A 20,860-nucleotide genomic window follows, 5' to 3' on the forward strand; every position below is an offset into this window, starting at 1 on the left:
GGCCACAGCCGTCTTGAGGTCAGCTTACTGGACAACATGGGCTTGGCGCGATGAAGCTCTGGCTTGAAAGTTGAAGCTAATATCTGTATAGAACCGAGGATGAGGATTGGAATGAGGTCAGCTTAGAATACCAATTGGCTTTCAATGTCTCCAACTCGAGCTGAGATGTCCTGTCCTCAGCCTGGTCATGAAGCAAAGTACCGAGATGTTCGTACAGAGCATTGTGGAGAAGAGTCGCAATAAGACTGTATCAACTGTATCATGCACTGCTTTCGAATTGTATGAATATTGGAAGCGATACATTAGGACTTGGAAGCCCGTCTGTGATCTCCGACTAGATACTGCTATCTCAACGCATCAGACCTAAACAGCCGTCAGCTTATCTCACTACTAACTGGGTATATCAACACCAAACCACTCACTCGCAATCCCCCAAAAACGCCTTTGAGCTAACATAGCTTGCCAACCTGATGGCAGAATGCCACAACGCCTCTGGGTCCGACCATCAGATCACTGACTCATGAAGGAACAAAGCCTTGCTGAGGTTGTTGCTGCTGTTGGTCACTGGGTGGTATGTTGATACCTTGGAACCCCTTGTAGACATCCACTTTGCGCTCATACTCGACATTGCGCGGCACCTCAAAGTCTCCCCGTGCCGCAAACCAAAGTAATGTCTCTGGTTCTGCTCCTCGCACCTTGACTTCCGGGATATCTGGCTTCTCTGGCTCATCGTCATCTTCATCTTCGTCGCCTTCCTCCTCGTCCTCTTCTTCATCGTCATCTATAGGCCTTCGTAGACCAGTGCGTACATTCTTTACTCCATTTGCACGTTCTTCCGCCGTATATGGATCGCTGTTCTCAGTCGATATGAAATGGATTACCCGGTCCGAGAGCCAACTTCGCAATTCGCGCCAGATTTGTTCTAGAGATTCCAGACCCTCAGGTGTAGCGAGTCGTGCTGTTTCAAGACCTTGACTGACGAATTCTTCGACGTCGGGTTCGAGTTTCTTGCGTAGTAGTTGCAGAAGCACGTTTTCTTGGGTTCGGCCGGGGTAGTTCGTCGAGGGTCGGATGGCCATGCGATTGAAGAGGTCTGCATTTTCGTTTGTGCTCTCAAGAAGCGACTTGAGGTTCTTTTGAAGAATCTTGGCTGAGGCTTGAATTGATTTTCTAGGACGAGATATTAGCTGCTGTCTTATGATGGCGCACTGCGGTGTGGAGGCGTACGGAGGAGGGAGGGGATTGCTATTCAGTAGATTCTGCCTGAAGCTCTGCACGCTACTAGACAGTTGAGCGACCTTGCTCAGCGTCTGTTCAAGAGCTTTGAGCTCGTCGTCATCTAAGTTAAGAGTAGCCATGATGTCTTCGCCGGAAGTGGTGGGATGTAGAGGATTGTTTCTGCTGGGCGTGAATAGTTTGCAGTTGGCGAATGATGCTGCAAAAATATGCGATACTGATAGCCAATGCTACTCCAGAGATAGCAAGTTTCTGATGCTCGGTAATTAAAGTAATAGATGCTTGTAAAAAGAAATTCGGGTTTGGCGCGGGGCATTTCAAAGCTTCCAGAACAAAGCGCGCCCGTCACCGGGTGCACACCGAGCCTCGGTGTAGCGGAGCTTCCCCAAAGCTCAGCTCGAATATCAAGCCTGGCAGTTCAGGCACGAAAGCCTCCCCTTATATCAACACCCTACATTACTCCGTGCGGAACTTTTCTAATACAACGCCTAGACCCTGAAACAAGCGGAGATCTCTCCACTCACCCCAGATTTTGATAATTTCATCAACGTCATGGGCCGTCTTGCGACATCAGCGCCATAATCACACAATCTACGCTTACATGACAAGCTCCGTGGGTGCCGCCGTAACGACGTCGATCTCACAGGGCGATCGGCCGCATCGGGCCCGGAAACCGACACTCCGCTGTTTCGTAGGATGACATTTGTGATATTGTTGGAATTGTGAACGATTTGGATATCCAAGTTATTGGATGGATGTTTCTCACAGCTGATGGTGATCTTATAATACGAGATGACACCGATTGATAATCTACATAAACAGCTGCTTACTAGCTTGATATCAGCTCGATGTTGCTAAAAGTTTCTAAGCTACAGAATGAGATTGACTGACGGGCAGATAGGCCGAAAGGTACAACAAGAGTTCTGCTCATTATAGTCCAGTTCAATCAATTTATAGCTTTTAATCAATTTAAATACAAGAAATCATAGCTGGCTATGCTTGATGCGAGAAAAAGAGGTCATAAATCCAATATCTTCCATACTATATTAACATCAAGAATAACCGCTAAAGTGAAAAACGCCGAATCGACACCAATCAAAAAGATTCCTCGGTCATGGCTCATTAATAGTGTTTGGGGTGTGAAGTTTAGGTGCTGCGAACATGGGATACGGCCTTGCTCTCGTATCCATTAGCATCAACAAATGGATAACGAGCTCGGCGTTCCAGGTCATCAAGAGGGATGGTGGAGCGGATGTACCTGCGGCGTATGGCGTTAGCACGTCTTAAACTATGCGATGATGTGATTTCGTGGCTTTCCGGAGCATCGATCACTTGTGGGGAGGATTTGGATTATCCACTTACTTCTTCCTGCCATCATCATCCGGGTTGAAGTCCCAGCTAGTGAACTCGCCCTCCTTGAGGGCGTCCCACACAACTCGTCGTGTGCGTTGAGATAGAAGGACCTTCTCGGTGATTTCATCAAAGTCCCAGCGAGCATGGGCCTCGGCCTCGAACTTGTGAAAGACCTCCTTGGCTTCCTCTTGCTCGGATGTCTGTGGTGCAATCTTTCTAAAGCGGGCGAGATTGTCCAATTCCTTAGGGTCGCGTGTAAGGTTGTAAAGTTGAGGCTCGTCGGCTGGGCAGGTGATGTACTTCCAATCGCCGCGTCGGATCATCATCATGGGACGAACAGTACCCTCGCCAGTGTACTCTGCAATAACAGTGTCGTGACCTTCACGGCCTTCGAGATGCGGTAGCATGCTGATTCCATCCATTGGCAAGTAGGGTTCTGGCTTAATGCCGGCCAAGTCGCAGATAGTTGGTAGAAGATCGAGAGTTGAAACATTTTGAGTGACGCGGTGGGGAGTGAATCGCTTGGGGTAGTTGATTAACATGGGAACTCGAACAGATGACTCGAAGTAGCTCATCTTGTACCACAGTCCACGCTCGCCCAGCATATCGCCGTGGTCACCGCTGAAGATTACAATGGTGTTCTCTGCCAGACCCGCATCCTCGAGTGTCTCTAAAAGGCGACCGATGCAGTCGTCAACATAGCTCACTGAGCCGTAGTAAGCTCGCTTGGCGCGCTTGATCTGCTCCTCTGAAAAGTCCTGGTCCCAAAGGTCGCAGACCTTAAGAAGGCGTTGGCTATGGGCATCAAGGTCTTCCTTGTTCATCTTCACCTCAGGTAGGGCGATGTCGACATCCTCATACAGGTTCCAGTACTTCTTGGTGATGGTGTAAGGGTCGTGGGGGTGAGTAAGCGAAACAGTCAAAGCGAAAGGTTTCTTCTTAGGGCCCTCTCGAACGTGATCCCAAAGGTACTGAGTGCTCTTGAACATGACCTCCTCGTCGTAGTCGAGCTGGTTGCTTCGGCCACAGGGACCGGCTTGAAGAATGGAACTGGCGTTGTGGTACCACTCAAGGCGGGTGTCAGGCTCATCCCAGTTCACAGCCCAACCAAAGTCGCCAGGGTAGATATCACTGGTAAGTCGCTGTTCGTAACCGTGAAGTTGGTCACCGATGAAGTGCATCTTGCCAGCAAGAGCAGTGTGGTAGCCCTTTCTACGGAGGTAGTGAGCATAAGTTGGCACATCAGAGCCAATCTGGGCAGCATTGTCGTAAGCCCCAATCTTCATAGGTAGTTGGCCACTGATCAAACTCATGCGCGAGGGGGCGCAGAGTGGTGAGGGGCAGTAAGCAGAGTCAAACTGGACAGCAGTTGAAGCAAGGCGGTCGAGGTTTGGTGTCTTGATCTGAGAGTTGGGGTTGTACATCTTCAGTTGAGGAGCAGCCAGTTGATCGGCCATGATAAAGAGGATGTTGGGTGTCTCAGACTCTGAAGAGAGTTGAGGAGCAGTCTTGCTCTCTCCATTAGAGGGAGGGAGGGAGTTGAGATCGGGAGCCATTGTCACTTGGCTCAGATGGTAGAATACGAGGTCTTGGTGGGAATATCTTGAGATAGCTTGATGCTTGATGCTTTCAAACACTGGAGATGGGTATCTAGAGACGTGTGCTTGAAGAAAGAAGTATTGAAAGATGAGAGTTTAGTGAAGAAGAGTCGAAAGGTAAAAAGTGAGTGCGGGTGAGTGGTTAAATAGATACAGAGATACGTAGGAGATAGGTCGGCGGGTGGGGTTTAACTAAGTAGGTACTAGGTAGGGTTTGTTATGGAAGTCGACTTAATGCTTCTAGCCAACTGTAACCCGAAGCCTCGTGAGTAAGTGAATGCGGAGAGGTACTAGATTAGTTTATCAAGGGAGTAGTCTCGTGATATCCCTGTTAGGGCTATGAATCAGATGGATGAGTGAGAGCCTAGAGGAGTGGGCGATGAGCGGAGAGCACGGTACGGAGAGGCAAGGCAACACCTTGGCACACAGACACGGCGTATGCATTTATCATCTCACAGGGGTCAGAGTGGAGGAATGGGGGAAACAAGTAGATCTGCACGAGGGTGAGAAATGCCGTGGGCGAGCGAGTATTTGGTAGTAAATAAGAAGATAACTAATGTGAATACCCCGATGACAAGAGGCCAAAAGAGGAAAAGCAACCGGTGAGGTGATTGACGCCACAAATTTTGCAATCGAAAAGGAGTGAAAACAATGTTTTGTCTGGTCTCATCTTGCCAATCCTTTTGACTTTTGAGAGGCAAAGCAATCAGCCAGAAACAAGAGAGAACGGTAAGGTAAGGTAAGGTATTGTTAAAAAATGAGCTGGGGTGTGTCTAAGTTCTTTTTTGATGTGGAGGCGGCTTATAAGGTAGCGGTGGGCTTCCACTGGGCACGGGCCCGCAATAGCTTAGCTCTAGGGGTGTGTCTCCTAGGGTAGCTGCAGCAGCAGCAATAGCCAGGGGTTATTCCAATAAACCGTGTCCGAAGCAGAAAGAGGATCTGTAAATGTATCTAGGGGGGGCGTGTGCGGTTTTCTTCCAGAACATGGGTGCTGTAGCACATGCAATTGTCCGAACGTCCACCTTATTCTTGAGGCCAACCTCGAACCCGACGTCTTGGACCAAGGCTTTTCATCATGAACACAAATTGAGTCACGAGGATCGTGATCAACACGCAGGTATGCATTGTCCGTTCTCAGATAACCTTTTTTGGTTATCACCATCATCAGTCTTACGAAACTACAACCCTGTCGCTTGGTATCATTGTGTTTCTCCGTAGACACAATTGAATGTGATGTCTGGCTAAGACACCACCATTTACAAAATGATGGTGTTTAGAAAGATATGGGAAATGAGAGTCATATCACATGCTCACTTATTTACTGACCTACCTACCCTTGTTTTATCTATCGTGTTCTTCTTGATTCCAGTTACGCTTCTGAGAGACGGCGGCGGTATGTAGATAACCGTCTACGAAGATTCTTCAGCCAATGCCACTACACAGATGGTGCATATCCCACGTTTGTGAGACTGAGAACGCAAGATACGGGTAGGAACGTTGCACATCAGGTCTCCAAACACTGTTTAGATGGGTAGGTATGTAACTTGAGGCTCATACAAACTTAATGCTTAAGTCTATCAGATTCATGCCGTGTAATACCTGTTGAGTTGTCATCTGATCATCGCCAGCCAAAAATGAAGATCCCATTGGATCTGTTTTACTTTATGCAACTACAAGGGAATAATCTTGGCAGCGCAGGGGTTCCAAGCGACTACTCGATTCGGCCATCAGCGTACCACGATTGGCTCATCAAATTCTTGCCCAGTCCTTCCCTGGCCAAGCACAGAACCCACAGAGATTGACAGCTGGAACTCTAGTGCAGTTTTACCCCGGCCCGGGCTCTCTCCTCTCCTCTCCTCTCCTCTCCTCTCTACCTACCACCTTAGACTTTCTGCTTTATCATCCGCCAGCCGTGAAGCCACTTCTGCTCCATCCATCCCATCATGATCGAGAAGCATCATCAGCATACATCATACATCGCAACGTCCTCAATTGCTCCCGGTTGACAAGTCATCAATATTTAACGCTCACCAACAGCCTCCTGTCGGCTCCTGCAGCCGCAGGGACAAGATCTCTACAGCATGATGTTCCATGATGTTTATCAGTATAGGCATTGGATGCATAGTGCTACCCTCATCCGTGAAACAGAAGCGATGTCTATCAACAAGCATAACAATGTCCATGCGTCGATTCATCACATGAACCACGATCTCCGTTGCCCGCATCTTGGCGTTCAACTTATAACATCGTCGTGATGTTGTTGATGCATCAGTCTCAGCGCACGCACATGCCGTCCGTCGTACCAGTCGCCTTCATCTTCCCCACATGCGCCTGTCGAAGCTTTGTCTACGTCGTCCCCCGTTTCGTGCAAATCCGACGATGCAGCATGCAAGCCCAAGTGATAAGGATGCCGCTCGTCCCACCATCTTTCAGGAATCGGCCTCGATTTTAGTGGGTGTAAAGGTTGTTCAAGCACCACCGTCCTCGGGTCTGAACGACGCACTGGCCCTCTTACGCCATAAGCCGGTCCCTGCATCCTTTATCTGCACTTCCTTTCACCTCAAGGTCTCGAAAAATTCAACCTCCAAGAATTGTCTATACGGTGCATGGATATCCTACACGGCACTGTACGGCCCCGCGAACTAACCCGTCTCCCCACCGTGTCAAGTCACTGTATAGGTAATTCTCACAACCCTCACGCGATCCACAAGACGACAATCCCCTCCTGTTGCATTCATCAGCTCGCCTTTCCGCCGCCCGCCACGTCCTGCGTCTGTACGCATCCGAAATGTCCGCCCTTGCTCGTTCTGACACGCACGCATTTCGTATCCTCCTCCTCCTCCCTCCCACCGACGATGGTGCCCGTCTCACCACACATTCAGCTAGAAATGAGAACAAAGTCAGGAAATGAGAGAACGAAGCAGAGCAATCAGCAAATATTAGACAATCGAGTATTGAAGCACCGGTTTTCGTTGTCGGTCCATGTGTTGTTGTGAGGCTATGGGACTATACGCCCAACACCGGCAAAGGCATTACTTGGGACACACCAAGCGCATTTGCCTTAGTGCCATAACGCCTTGTCAGCTTCCGATGGTGCAATCCTGGGGCCGTCAACCACTTTCCTAGCAATTCGGCCATCATGGACTAAGCGCCTGCAACCTTTGATGTTGTCAAAGTCAATTGATTGGAATTGGGTATTGCGTTGCCGAATATGGAGATAATCACCTCTTTTTAACTTCCGATGTCGACATTGAAATATCGGACCATCTCCTGTCCTTGAAATCCTTCAATTGACCCGCCGGGTCTCCCGGCTCGATCTGTTTCATCTTTTCTACAAAGTTCCGGCATTGTTTGCAGCGATCCCTTTGTTCCGGCTATTTCAAACTATCAGGGTCTGAAATGAAGGATTTGGCTGGAGCTGTTGTTCACTTCACGAGCCGCAAGTCGGCTGGACACACCTTATCAGCCCACCACAAAGAGCCGAGAAACGAAACGTTGTGTTGCACAACACAAGAACGACTCATTAACTGCCACGCGTGCGAATTGGGATTTTTTGGTCACATTTTGTCCAGGTGCATTGATGGTCGAGTCATTGAAACAACTGCCTGAGAAACTACCCCACGGTCGTATCGAGCGAGTCCAGGTCACCTCCGTCTAGGACGAGAACCAGCAGGATATGCTTATAAGCAGATTCCAGCCCAGACCGAGACAACCTAGTTCCTCACCTCGTCTACTTGATTGCGCCTGGCTCCCAACTGCTGTCCGAGGAGATTGAAAACTTGATTGTTCAACTGGCTCCTTGTGCCAAGGGGGTGATGTTGACCAAATACCATGACTGGTAGTAATGCACCGTAGCACTTGTCCCATGTCTTCGTCCCAAAAGCTTGACCGAAGCCATGCTTATCTTTCTGTCGTTTTGACTAACAGGCCGCCAACCAAGCAAGCCGCTTGTTACCGCTCACAGATAAACCTGGCTCTAGATTACTTCTAAGTTCTCGGCAAAGAACTAACCACCGAACAAACCCTCACGCGACCATTATTTGCCAGCCATTCTCAAATTGATGGTCTATGCACATTCCTTACCTTTCTTGTGCTTAGTCTGCTGGCTACGCATCTGGACCCTGATACGAGCCCAATCCTCGCCCTCGTTGATCCATTCATCTATCCCCTAGCAAGTTTATCTGCTGCCTAGTTCCAGCAAGCCAAACTCCCGGAGACGTGCCTATCAAGATTGCCTTTCTTTCTCGTTGGCCTCGACTCAAGGAGAACCCTGTTAGCTTGCTCTGATTCTCCACCAAAAAGTTGTCCTGGATGGCTCTCCTCGGGGGCAAGAAAGCAACAGGCCTTGATATAGTGTGTCAAAATAAACTCAGTAAAAGTTATCCTAAGCTTAGGCTATATCATCCAACTCTTTTTGTCATCTAGGATCGAGGTCCTGAGTTTTCTTTCCTCCCCTAGGTTCTGTCTCCACCTGCGCAAGTTTCCGTGAAACTACTGTTAACTGACCAATCATGGCTTAGCCTCTCCGACAGCCGATGACCGACAACCTCTTCCCTCGAGAAGACAACGCTCTTGTTGTGTGCTGACAACTCTAGGATCGCAAGGACATGAAGCGAACAATAATGCGTTGAATATACGGTTCGTTATTTACTGTTTGCGGTTATCACAATACCTAGAATAGATAAGACATGAACTTCAATGACATTTCATGCATTATGCCAATCAAACTGATATCCTAACCATTCAACTCTTCCGTGACATCGAGCTCGCCTGCTTGTTTGCTCGCTCGCTCATCTTATCTCATCTCAGTCAACCATGAAGCAACAATACGAAGAATGAATGCAAAAAAAGCAATATCCCCTTTCCGGCTTCACTCCAATGCCCTAAAATCCGTCATGAGTTGCCATATTTTACCGTCATTGTAGTGATGAACCCTATGCGCTTACGCTCCTCCCATACAAATCAGCCTGAAAAACACCAGTACTTTGTCTGTCACACAAACACCCTTTCCCATCACGCCAGTTGCAATGCTCGCCCAGTCTTTTCCCCCTTCTTCCTTGAAACATAGGTATCGTCTGACATATATCACCTCCTATAAAGTGGTTTCGGACCGTCCCTCCAGGGGCCAGCCGGTAGAAGTATAGATTACAGCCCTGCCTCTTACTGAGTTCTATAGAACTTCTTGTAGAGGAGATGCAGCAGCAGATTAACGTTGAGCTTGAGACTGCCCTCGAACAGTGTCATGAACTGATGCGCCTCGAACTGAGCCTGCAAGAGGTCCTCAATAGGCACCAGACCACTGGCTCCAGGGATCTGGATGTGTCCTCGCGAACCCTCAAGGCTGAAGACACCTACTTCGTCACATGAGATGGTCATGTTGATCTTCTCAAAGTCGTTGATGCCACTCCATGAAACCAGCACACCCTTCTCGGAGAGAGCACGCGCGCTGTACTTGTAACTGCCGAACTTGGGTACACGGCCACTACGTTCCAGTTCACGCTGGTGGTTGTATTGCTTGGTGAAGGGTAGCAAGAACTTCTTGCGGCTATTGAAATGTTAGTCATTGTATTACAGTAATGTTACCAAAGTTACTTACCCCTTCTTGTTCTGCAGGGTCGCCATTGCTGACTCAATGTAGTCATCGTAACTCTTGCGCTGCTGCTCGAGGTACTTGGCCTTCTCGTGCAAGTTACTTAGTGTCATGCGCACACCTTCCAACTCTCGCTGTCGCTGAACCCTTCTGCGGCTCTTTGTGCGAATATCAAGCGCAATGGCGTTGAGGACATCCTGGTAGTAGTTGTGCTTGGTGATGCGTCCCAGCTTCTCAAGTCGCATGATGTTCTCTAGAGCTGTGCGCTTGAGCTCTTGGTATGTCATGCGTGTTACGTCGATCATGTTGGCATCAGAGTAGGCTCCACGAGTGTTGCTGCCAACAGAGAACTCGTCGCGAAGGAGCATGCGCCACTTGTGGTCATCCTCTGGGGAAATGGGCTTGACGAGAATTTCCAGGAGATTGGCGCCAGTCTGCACACGAATAATATACAGTACGCATCGCTTGGTCTCCATGAAGAGTGCCTTGACATCAGCCTCAGGGTCGTCGACATCGTGGAGCTTGGGTGTTAAGAACATGTGGATATCTGAAGAGCCTGCAGCGTTCATCTCGTTCTCGTTGTTCTTAGCGCTGCCGAGATCGTGCATGATTTCCCGCAGGACATCGTCACGGCCGGGGCACATCGTCTGAAGCTCAGCGGCCACTAGGTTGTGAATGGAGAAGACGTCTGTCATCTTGATGTATAATGTTGGCTTGTTCTTGGCGTAAAGATCGTTGAACTCATCAATATCAAATGTCCTCTCGGCATCGGGAACTGCAATCAGGTCGCTGGTGATTTGGTGCAGGCGCTCAACAGACTCTGCAACAAAAGCGTTCAGGGGTTGTAGGTATACGTTCTCACCACCGAAAGGTCGGCCAGAAGCGATTTGGCTGATGACCTTGGCGACCTCGCTGAGGTTTCGCTTTTGCAGAGGGCTCAGCGCCTTCTCAATGACACCAACATTTTCAGGGGCAATAACTGCTGGTTGCAAGTAGAATCGCCAAAGCCAGCTGGATACCACTTGCAGGAGGTTCTCTGGGGGCTCCCGCTTGAATTGCTGTCGTAGATTCTCGAAGATCTGGTTGCATACAAATCGAAGGCCGTAAGGCATCTTGTGCAGGAAGTCCTCAAGGGCGAGGAAGAATTGGTCACAGATCTCTCGAAGATCACGCAAGTGGTCGATGAAGAGGCGGCGAGTCTCGGGGTCGCGAATAGCGACTTCTCGAGGAACATCAAGCGGTCTTTGATCGGGTCGACCGGTGGCCAGCTCAGTATTGTTGATGGCTGATCGGTAAATCTGCATGGGATCACTCTCAAGATCCAGAGCAGGATCTTCAACGATGTTGTCTCTGATCAGAGGACCAAGAAGATCTCGAAGGTACTTGCGATCTCTTGGTGAGCGAGTGTAGTTGTTGAGAAGCTTAGACCAGAAGAAGTTGCCGCGGATGAAGTCCTGAACATCTCGCGCACCGACAATCTCCTCGCGAATTGATCGAGCGATCAATTTCAGCAGATAGTACTCCTCTCGACGCTTCTGAGCATAACCAAAGAGACTCATCATCAAGAGCTCGATGCGTTTACACTCCTTCTCGGCCGTTCCTTGCTCGCGAATGCGCTTGAACAGACGAGCGAGGTACTGTGGCTGTGTTTGCAAGTTGAAGAAGAGTTGCTGGTAGGATTCGAGCTTCTTGCGCGAGCTCTTGTTGAGTGCTTTAAGATCGAACTGGTTGGCAGAAGACATGGAGCTGTTGGCGATGAAGTGCATTGAGTTGCCACCGTAGTTGTGTTGATGTCTCACGACTTCGTCAAGTGTAATCTTGTTCTTGACCAACAGAGCAATCTTGATATCAAGTTGATCAATGTAGTTCTCCAGCATCTCATTCTGTCGAACTTGTTGAACGACTGTCTTGCGGATGCGTTCAAACTCGATTTCCTCGTTGAAGTCGAAGTCACTGTCGTTAAGAAGATGGACAAAGTTCTTGACGGCGTTGACTGGAGGGTTCTTTCCAGTGGTCAAGCTCTTGTAAGCCTCGCCTTGGACCTTGGCACGGACAAAACTCTGGATCTTGATGACCTTTTGCATGTTCTCGTTATAGAAGCGCTTCTTCTCCTCAAATCGAGCCCTTACGATGAAACCTCGGGCTGCGGTCTGGAAGGCAACGATACATTCCTCCTCTTGCTCCAATTCGGCCATGATATCCTCGACTCTAGCACGCTCCATCATGGCTCGTAAAATACTTTGGAGATCAATGATCTTAGGGGTATGAGATTCAAGCTCGTCAAGGAACGCCTGGTGCTGCTGGCGGTACAAGAATCCCCGGATGTTGCCCTGGAGGGCTGTAACCTGAGGTTCTTGCTCCTCGAGCTGTTCAAGGATGGCTGCAACTCTTTGGCGTTCAAGCATGGCCCTAATAAGGCCTTGAAGGCCAATGAATGCAGGTTCGTTTTCCTTGAGAGCATCAAGAGTATCAGCAACATCTCTCCTCACAGCAGCGGCGCGAGCAAAGGCTTGAAGCTGCTCAACACCAGTCGTGTGCTTGTTAAGCTCAGCTCTTAATGTCTTGTCGTCTTTGCGAGCTCGGAGTCCACGGGCAAAAGCTTGGAGTCGTTCCACTGCCGGAGCGTGTTGGCTAAGTTCAGTTCGCAGTGCCTGATCATTCTGGCGAACACAGAGTCCGCGAGCCAGAGCTTGGAGTTGCTCAATCGAAGGGCTATGCTTGTTGAGCTCAGATCTCAGAGCCATGTCGTCCTGACGAGCGCGGAATCCACGGGCAAAGGCCTGGAGCTTCTTCCATTGGGGTCCAAAGGAGCGTAGATGCTGCTGCTCGCGGTTGACCTGAGTTCTAGTCAGCAATGCCCTCGCCGCTGCCTGCAGGTCAACAATCGCAGGGGATTCCGCCTCCAACTCTTCAAGATCCTGGTCGACTTTGCCTCGTAGCAAAGCTCCACGGGCTGCTGCTTGCAGCTTCTCGACAATACCAGAGGATTCCTTAGTCTCTTGGTATTGCGCAACATGGCTCTTGCGGGCCAAAAAACCCCTGGAGATTGCTTGGATCTCCCTGATGGGCCCTCTACATTTCGCAAGCTGAGCAGTCACATTGCGTACCTGGTTTCGAGCCTTGTTGGCCCTGATCATGGTTTGCAACTCCAAAATATCGGGCTCGAGTGCTTCCAAGATCTGGTCACGTCGATCCAACCTTCTTCGTGCCAAGAATCCACGAGCTGAGCTCTGTAGTTGGATAGCAAAGCGCTTCATCTGCAGTCGATAATCCATGATTTGCCGTGTAAAGTCTCCTCGAATGCGAGATTGGAGGTCTATTAACCACTGCTCCTCATCCCAAAGGGTTTGCATTGTCTCTCCAAGCTTAACACGAAGGAGAGCTCCTCGGATCTGTGCCTGCATATCAACGATGGACTCTTCGTTCTCTCTCAGCTCCCTTTCGATCCTTTCCTCCTCAGTCTCTTCTGGTTCAGGCTCGGGCTCAGGAACACCAAAGTCGGCACTCATATTTCCGAAACTAGGCATTGTAACGCCGAGTTTATCGAGACCCTTCTGCATAGCTTCCAATTCGTGATGTTCAAATTCGAGCTGACCGACAAGGTTGCCTATCCTGAAATCGACTATGCCCTTGCGGAATAGAAGCCAACTCAGGGCATGAATACAGTAGATGACCTTGGGGATGTTCTTTTTCTCGTATAGGTCAATCAGCTCGAAACGAAACAGGTCAGGCAGCTCAACTTCGTCAAGGTATCGGAAGAATATAGCAATATTGTCGGAGTGTCGATATTGGAGCCTGGGGTGTTGGAAGATTCGGTAACGTCGATCTGGGTTCAGAGCTTCGACCACTTCTGCGAGCGTGACACCATCACGGAGCGCCTCCTCAAGCTGAACAATGGGAGGTATGGATTTATGGATGACATCCTCGATCCATTCCTTGGCTTCACCGATATGGCAAAGGTATTCGTAGGCTTGAAGGAACTGGCGCTGTTTGTCCATCCAGTTGCGCCCTTCCCAACTGTAGCCAGTGGACTTCTGGTTTTGGCCGCCATTGCTTCTATCGGCTCGTTGCAATCTCCGTCGACCACGCAAGCCAACCACTTCTTGCGCTGGTGAGGTGATGGTAAAGTCTTCTGGTGAGTCAGACGATACGAGACGCGAAAGTGTCCTTAATTGACTTGTGGAAGACTTGCCCAATCCTTCCAACTCATCCCGAGCTATGTGCGTGCTATGCACATGATGGGGTGATGAAGGAGCTTGGGTGGCTTCCGGTGGCAGAAACGAGTCGGATCGAGTGAGCAGCATAGAATTTGGTCGCATCGGTAGCGGGCGAGAAGGCGACGACGTTTTCACTGGCGACGTCTTGATTGGTGAAGTTGCTGTTTTTGTTGGCGACGAGCGGCCATCAATGTGTGCCATTGACAGCTTGCCAATATCGACGCTCTTACCGCGATCATGGCGAGGGACTGCATGGGGAGGCGTTGAAGGAGGCGTGGATGCTGGAGCTTGTGGGAGTGGACGAAGAGAATGCCGAGCTGAGCTATAGATATTTTCGGGAGCTTTCTTTGAGGTCATATTTTCCCCAGCTTCAAAGGTCTTTGCCCTTGCCCTGACATCGCTCTGTGCTCGCTTGTGGCCATGCACCGTAGCTCCGTGACCAGCTGAACTAGAGGCGGACGTATATTGACTATTGAGGCTGTGGTCTGAGGCGTGGGAGTAGCCTGATGAAGCGGAGGATGACGTTGTCGAGGGGAAGCGGTTGAGGAGAGAGGGCGAGATGTTGGAGTTGGAGGCGAAGTCGATTGTATGCGACTGGCGGAGAGGTCGCAGATGCTGATTAGATTGTGGTTGCGCTTGGCTTGGAGAATGGTGTTGAGTTTGGAAGTAATGAGTACGGGACGACATTGTTCAAGTCTTTTAAGAAGGGAGTCGCTGGCCAAGCCCGCAAACTCTTGTCTCGTATTTTCTTGATTTTGTCTTTGGAGTCTCTGCTCAGGAACGTAGTAAAACGATTTTGCGCCTGTGACGTTAACGCATTGTTTCGAGCGTTGCTCGGCTTCGTCTCGTCAGAGGAATGCTGTATCAAGGCGTAGCGGCTTGGAATCCTTCGAGATCCAAGACAAGCTGAATTATGTGCAGCAGATAAAATAGACGAACAGTGTAAAAGCGAAAAATAACAAACACCAAAGTCAAGGTGTTGCAGGATCAAAGAATAAGATGCTAGTGCCAATACAAGCAGCGCAAATGCCGTGACTTTGTTCTTGTGACGAGACAATAAGACGAGTTTATGCCCAAGAAAATGAACTCTAGGACCTATGGGATGCTATAGCGAGCGAGTGAGCGTCAAGACACCCGATGGCGGGGCGTTGGATTTGCCGGAGTAAACAAAACAACGGGCAACCGCCCAGCAACGGCCTCTATGCCTAGTCCCGATTGGTGACATGCGGCTGATGATCCGCTTTAATGTCTGTCTGGTTTATCCTGGCAAAGTCTCTCATTTGTTCAACATGGTTAGTTTTTATGCGGTTTAGAAGCAACTATTATGCGCTGTGAAGTGTTCTTCACTACGTGTGGTCTTTCAACCGATATTTATATACATGAGCAAGTATGATTATAAGTGAAGTTCGAGTTGTGTTGTTTATTTACTGGTCTGTACCAAATAGACTCCAGCTCCCCTTGCAGATCTAGCGTCACAGCTCCCCAGGTCGTCAATCAAAAACACGCAAAACTCCATATTGTGGATGCTCAGCCTGTATCTAGCGAAGTTTATTGCCAGATTGGCAGTCTAATCAGGTCAAAGCATCATCAGTCCACAATTGGTCAACCTGTTGATTGTTGGAGATCCTTGCTCAAGCAAGGATGTTGGCTCTACGCATTGGCTGGTCACTCTACTACCCTAGAGCCATGGATCGCCATGTAAGTCTTCTCAACTGATGCTTGTTTCTTGACAACCAGGGTTCATAAAGGCGATATGCGCTTCAATTCCGATGTGATAAGCTTAACATACCATAAAAAACATACACAGGTAGTCAATGTCACTGTAGATCAGAAACGGGTTACCACCTCAGAAGTAACACATCACACAAGACAGAAAACGGGTATACCGTCTGTACAACCATAACAGGCTGTGAACATGATGACTCTGTTCTGTCGCTCTCAATGGTCCTATTGATGAAAACATGCTTCAATAATAGAAAAGCCAAAGTCGAGCAAACATCCATTAGCACATGTTTGCGCCTCGCATCGTCAGTGGTGAGCCACGACAGCTTGGAAGCTTCTTTGATACGCTGTGGTTTAGTGGGGTTATATGAGGTCATCAGCGCAGAGCCAGTCCCAAAGCAATTGGCCCGAGCTGCGAACCCCATCAGACCAGAATCATTTGAATATTTGAAGCTTCAACCCTTGTCAACCGAGTCTTGACTTCCAAACCTTTCTATACCGCCAACCGCGATTAATTCGTTTCAATTGATCTGTATCTATAAAGATCGCCGATTTCATACTATCCATCTGCATAAGGGTGTTGATCCCCAAGGAGCCGCAATGGCGTCAAAGCAACGTCCTTCAGTCCTGGTACTTATCATCAACTGTGCGCGCGTCCACGAATACTGCTAATACCATTCAGGTTACGGACGCGAGACAGAGACCACCTCAAAGGAGAGTTCTTCAACGACAAGATACTGGTGCAGGCGCCGGCGGATCTCAGGCACCAATGCGATTCATGACCGTCGACAATGTTCTTCAGTACAACTCTCAAATCCCTTCAGGCCAGCCACGCGGTCCTCCAGCACCAGTTCCTCCTGGACGACATCCAGGTCCCGCAGGCGGTGCATTAAGTCGCCGAGTCTCCTCAGGTGGTCTGCCCAATGCCCAATCTCGCACAGGCATGCCAATGCCCTCGAGAACGACAAAGATAAGCGAGAAGCTGGTCCTTCTTCCGGAAACAGGCGATAACGACGATGACGTCGACGAGGAAATCGAGAGCGAGTCAGTGCTCGCGCGCCGTGTACACGATGATGAGAACCGACCGCTGAAAGACGAAGAGCTGGATGTCCTCAAGAAACGGGGTGGAATCCGCGGAAAGAGTTTTGCTGAGAGGCTGTCTAAGATGCAGAGAACAGACAAGGTTAGCAGACTGACAGCCTACTGTACTGCGCAAGCCTACAAGATCAAGCCGACTGCCGAGTTCCTGCGCAAGAAGCATGAGGCTAAAACAAAAATTTACGACGACTGTCTATACGTTATTTACGCCCTGCCGCTACTCAACGGTACTGATGGCTATCGAGTACGAAGCCGACCTATTCTCAAAACTCCTGGAACTGGAAAGACCGTTCTCGACCTGGAGATTGAACGTAGCGAGCAGCGGGACCACCACGAGGGATACTTCGAGGATGATGCATACGAAAACCCTAGTCCTGAGCGAGGCCATGAAATGCCTTCTCACCTTACTGATCGCCCATCAACTCCTGAGCGCAGTAACCCCTTCCGCCACGATGATGACGTCTCATCCATGAACCGACTTGCGCCCGACGCAAAGAACTTTGCCGAAATGTTTGTCTACTCCTACGGTGTTGTCGTCTTCTGGAACTTCACCGAGCACCAAGAGAAGGATATCCTTGCCGACTTAACTTTCGCCGATGCCGACGCTACGGAGAATGGCGCTACTAGTCTTCTCACTCGACCCTTGGACCAGGAGGACTATGAGACTGAGGAGTTCCACTTCGAGTACAGCGCTGACATCAAGCGTCCTCGCATATTCAACGACATGATCACCCTGCTACCACGATCTGACCATATGATCAAACTCACCATCAGCCATGCTATTGCACAAAGTACGCGGCTGTGTTTCTTTGAAGAACGCATGAGTGAGACTATGATAAGTGCTCAGCATGTACCCAAGACGCTGGCTCTGACAGGAGAGCTTAACATGACCCGTACTGAAATTGTGCGTATGTTGGGTCAACTCTTCAAGAGCCGGGTCGATATCAATCTCTGTAGGTTTTCTCTCTCCAATTTACGGCACTGTAGTCTAACTGTTTCACAGCGTCCAATATCCTCGATGTCCCCAATTTCTTCTGGGACTCTGAACCAACTTTACATCCACTATATGCCGCCATTCGCGAGTACCTCGAGATCGACCCACGCATCAAAGTTCTCAATGAGCGATGCCGTGTCTTCCTCGATCTTGCCGAGATACTGTCCGACTCCGTTGCCGACGCAAAGATGAGTTACATCACTTGGATCATCATTGTCCTCATTATCGTTAGTATCATGGTTACCGTTACCGAAGTAGCTATCCGGTTCGGCATGCTCAGCAAGGCAAAGGGTACTGGCATTGACCCAGCTATTATCGTACCTGCTCTTGGTGATGGCGTATCCGGACAAGGCCATGTTGCCTTGCCACCAAGTGACCTTGAAATACTGGCGCAGACATTGGGCCTGCAATCTAACGCCTCGTTCGACGATGTTCAGCAGGGTATTTTGGCTCTGAAAAAGAAGACACTTCCTGATGCCTCGATTGTACATGCTTCGCACGAGGATATCTGAGATCGACACATCCTATTTCTTATATTTCGCATAGCACGGCGTTAATGGACGGCAGCTATTCCAAGATCGTCTTTTCCTCATAAAGATGTTTACCAGGGTGGTGTTCTGTTAGAACGGACATCAGTCCGAATAAGTTCGCGGCCTTTGTCTAGGTATCTAGCTCAGGAGTTCTTCGGGAATAAAAATATTTTTACTTTCACTATCAGGTATAATACACCTGTCAAATGCGGACACAGCAACGCAGGCATTAATGTAGAGTATCTATTCTTACTCTGGAAATGCAAACCCTATTCAAGAAAATTGAAGATACAACCAATGTTGTATAGAAAAGGCCACATAGTTTCCGGGCCTGCACATTTTCGAAAAAACCCATAGCCCATGATCATGATAGTAATAACATCCTCAGTCTCCAATCTCCCCTCCGATCCTGCTTCGTGGTGGGCGAGTCCGCGGGGAGCCGCCGGATATCAAGTACAAATAAAATTTTACCAGATGTCGATCCATGCTACACACCCAGCAGAGATCCCAAGAAGCGAAGAAAAAGACGCCGAAAAAGAAGCAGTTCGCCTTTGCCAGTCTTCACTCGCCCGATCGTCTATAAAAAGGTCATGTATTAAAAGTGAGATTATCCGATCTCAATAGCGCACCAAGTTTACCGGGACTGCTGCTCGACAGGCTTGTAAGCGACGGCAGCAGCAGCCTGTTGGCTCTTGCGGTTCTTGTTGTCGAGTTCGGCCTTGCTGTAGATGGCAGCACCAAGCATTGTGACGGCCATACCAGCACCGTTAAGCAGGTCGATGGTCACGTCGAAGAGGAAGATGCCGAGAGCAACAGTCAAGCACTGCTTGAGGTTACCACAGACGGTCATGGTCAGAGCACCAGCAAGCTTGTTGGTGTTGAAAGACGAGATGTTGAGCAGGAGGGCGAGGAAACCGTTTCCGAACAGCGAGGCGAAAGCGGGGGGGAGAGAAACGTCTCCAGAGGTGATAAGCTTGTGGAAGCCACTGACTTCACCGGTAGCTGTAGCGCAAGCCAGAGCCTGAAGAGCAGCGAGAGGAGACATGCGGAGGAGGAACTCGATCGGGGGAAGAGCGAGAGAGCCAGTCATGAATCGGTTAGTGACGACAGTCTATAAAATGGTTAATAAATAGTTTATGCAATGCGAGGATGTGGCGTACCTTGAGAGCTGCGAGCACGACACCAAGAATGGTGAGAAGGAAACCGGCATCAGTGAAGCTCATCTCACCCAGGGTGGTCATGGCAGCGCCGATGATGAGAGGCAGGAGAGAAAGGTATGTCATGGTGCTGTAGGTTCGACCGTAGTAAGTGCGGTAGATAAGGATGGTGAAGATCGGGCAGAGCATGCGCATGGTCTGGTAGAAGGGAACAGAGACCATAGCGAGAGACAAGTTGGAAACGGCGATGTTGGCAGTGAAGAGAGCACTGAAAGCAACGAGGGCGAGGTTCTCGCGACGCCCCAATCGTGAGAGCTTAAAGTAACCCATTTGCATCATGACATAGGTGCCGACACTGGCGAATGAGGCGTGGAGGAAAGTCAAGAGCCAAGGGAAGTGGAACTATTCGAAGCGCATGTTAGTATTTACACTACCAGAGGACCACAAGTGGTTCAAGTCGTCGTCAACTTACCATTCCCAGAACAAGCTTGTTATAAAGAGTGAGGAGCAGAGAGAAGAAAAAGTAGGTTCCGAGCCATGCAAACTTGACGGTGCTGGGGATGGAGTACTCGTGGTCAAGGTTGTTGTTCTTGGGAGGCTCGGCTCGGCCAGCGTCGCTCTCGACATCGAGCTCACCCTTGATATCACGCTCTCTCTCTTCGGCGGAGAGGAGAGGAAGAGGCTCCTCGTTATTGGGACGGGAAGACATGGTGATGGATGCGCCGGAGGTTCGTGGGGATGCGATCAGGTACCGTTGATGTTAAGGCTATCGTGGGGTCTCTAGCATAACCCGGAGTCGACTCAATCAATAGCGATGAACCGACTATGAAATCCGCAAGCGCAGTCGATTACCGACAAAATGCAAATGCAGACCAAAGTGCAGCCGAGTCGTTGATGTAGTTGTAGGTAGTTGTTAAGTGGAAACGTAACACGGAGATAGATGGGAAGCGAAGAAAATACAGGGGCCAAGCCAAGGGAGAAGGGGGCGGAGGCGCGTAATATGATGGAATAAAGCGAGCGATTGGACCCAGACAGGGAGATGAATATGGAGACAAGACGAGACGAGACAGGTAAAAGTCAAGTACTGATCCCAGGTAAGAAAACGATCTTGCACAACACGCACACAAAAAAAGAAGACAAAGTTATCAAGAGTTGGTTCTTTCCAAGGGGCTCGAAAAGGAGGGATAAGAGAGAGTTTAAAGTGACGGGACGGGGAAGGAGGAAAAGAGAGTCGGGAGGCAGAAAAAGGGAGGAAGGTTTTTAGGGAGACAGCCCAGAAAAGGATCTCAGGCTTACTGTACTTGTGTGATCTGTACCCCCCAAATCAATGTCTACGGGGAGGTTCGGAGTCTTCAGTGATTGATA

General features: G+C 49.5%; 5 protein-coding genes across 5 annotated transcripts; 1 reads left to right on the forward strand and 4 right to left on the reverse strand.

The window, feature by feature from the left end:
• Positions 1 to 518: 518 nt before the first annotated feature.
• On the reverse strand, positions 519 to 1,358 carry FSUBG_1313 (mediator of RNA polymerase II transcription subunit 8; the record flags this gene model as incomplete). The annotated part of the gene is made up of 1 exon (XM_036677989.1): positions 519 to 1,358. The coding sequence occupies one exon, from the start codon at positions 1,356 to 1,358 to the stop codon at positions 519 to 521; it is 840 nt and encodes a 279-aa protein (XP_036543210.1).
• Positions 1,359 to 2,382: 1,024 nt separating this feature from the next.
• On the reverse strand, positions 2,383 to 4,145 carry FSUBG_1314 (choline-sulfatase; the record flags this gene model as incomplete). Its single annotated transcript, XM_036678000.1, has 2 exons — positions 2,383 to 2,494; positions 2,599 to 4,145. 2 exons carry the CDS (start codon positions 4,143 to 4,145, stop codon positions 2,383 to 2,385), a joined length of 1,659 nt encoding a protein of 552 aa, XP_036543211.1.
• A 5,202-nt stretch (positions 4,146 to 9,347) lies between these two features.
• Positions 9,348 to 14,681, reverse strand: FSUBG_1315 (iq domain protein; the record flags this gene model as incomplete). Its single annotated transcript, XM_036678011.1, has 2 exons — positions 9,348 to 9,732; positions 9,784 to 14,681. The coding sequence occupies 2 exons, from the start codon at positions 14,679 to 14,681 to the stop codon at positions 9,348 to 9,350; spliced, it is 5,283 nt and encodes a 1,760-aa protein (XP_036543212.1).
• A 1,635-nt stretch (positions 14,682 to 16,316) lies between these two features.
• On the forward strand, positions 16,317 to 18,320 carry FSUBG_1316 (sporulation RMD8; the record flags this gene model as incomplete). Its single annotated transcript, XM_036678022.1, has 3 exons — positions 16,317 to 16,346; positions 16,399 to 17,767; positions 17,818 to 18,320. 3 exons carry the CDS (start codon positions 16,317 to 16,319, stop codon positions 18,318 to 18,320), a joined length of 1,902 nt encoding a protein of 633 aa, XP_036543213.1.
• Positions 18,321 to 18,972: 652 nt separating this feature from the next.
• On the reverse strand, positions 18,973 to 20,204 carry FSUBG_1317 (glucose-6-phosphate phosphate translocator; the record flags this gene model as incomplete). The annotated part of the gene is made up of 3 exons (XM_036678033.1): positions 18,973 to 19,449; positions 19,499 to 19,897; positions 19,968 to 20,204. 3 exons carry the CDS (start codon positions 20,202 to 20,204, stop codon positions 18,973 to 18,975), a joined length of 1,113 nt encoding a protein of 370 aa, XP_036543214.1.
• Between the last annotated feature and the right edge of the window lie 656 nt (positions 20,205 to 20,860).

The sequence above is a fragment of the Fusarium subglutinans genome, assembly GCF_013396075.1.
Source record: "Fusarium subglutinans strain NRRL 66333 chromosome Unknown NRRL66333_c0000006, whole genome shotgun sequence".
In the NCBI taxonomy this organism is placed as follows: domain Eukaryota; kingdom Fungi; phylum Ascomycota; class Sordariomycetes; order Hypocreales; family Nectriaceae; genus Fusarium; species Fusarium subglutinans.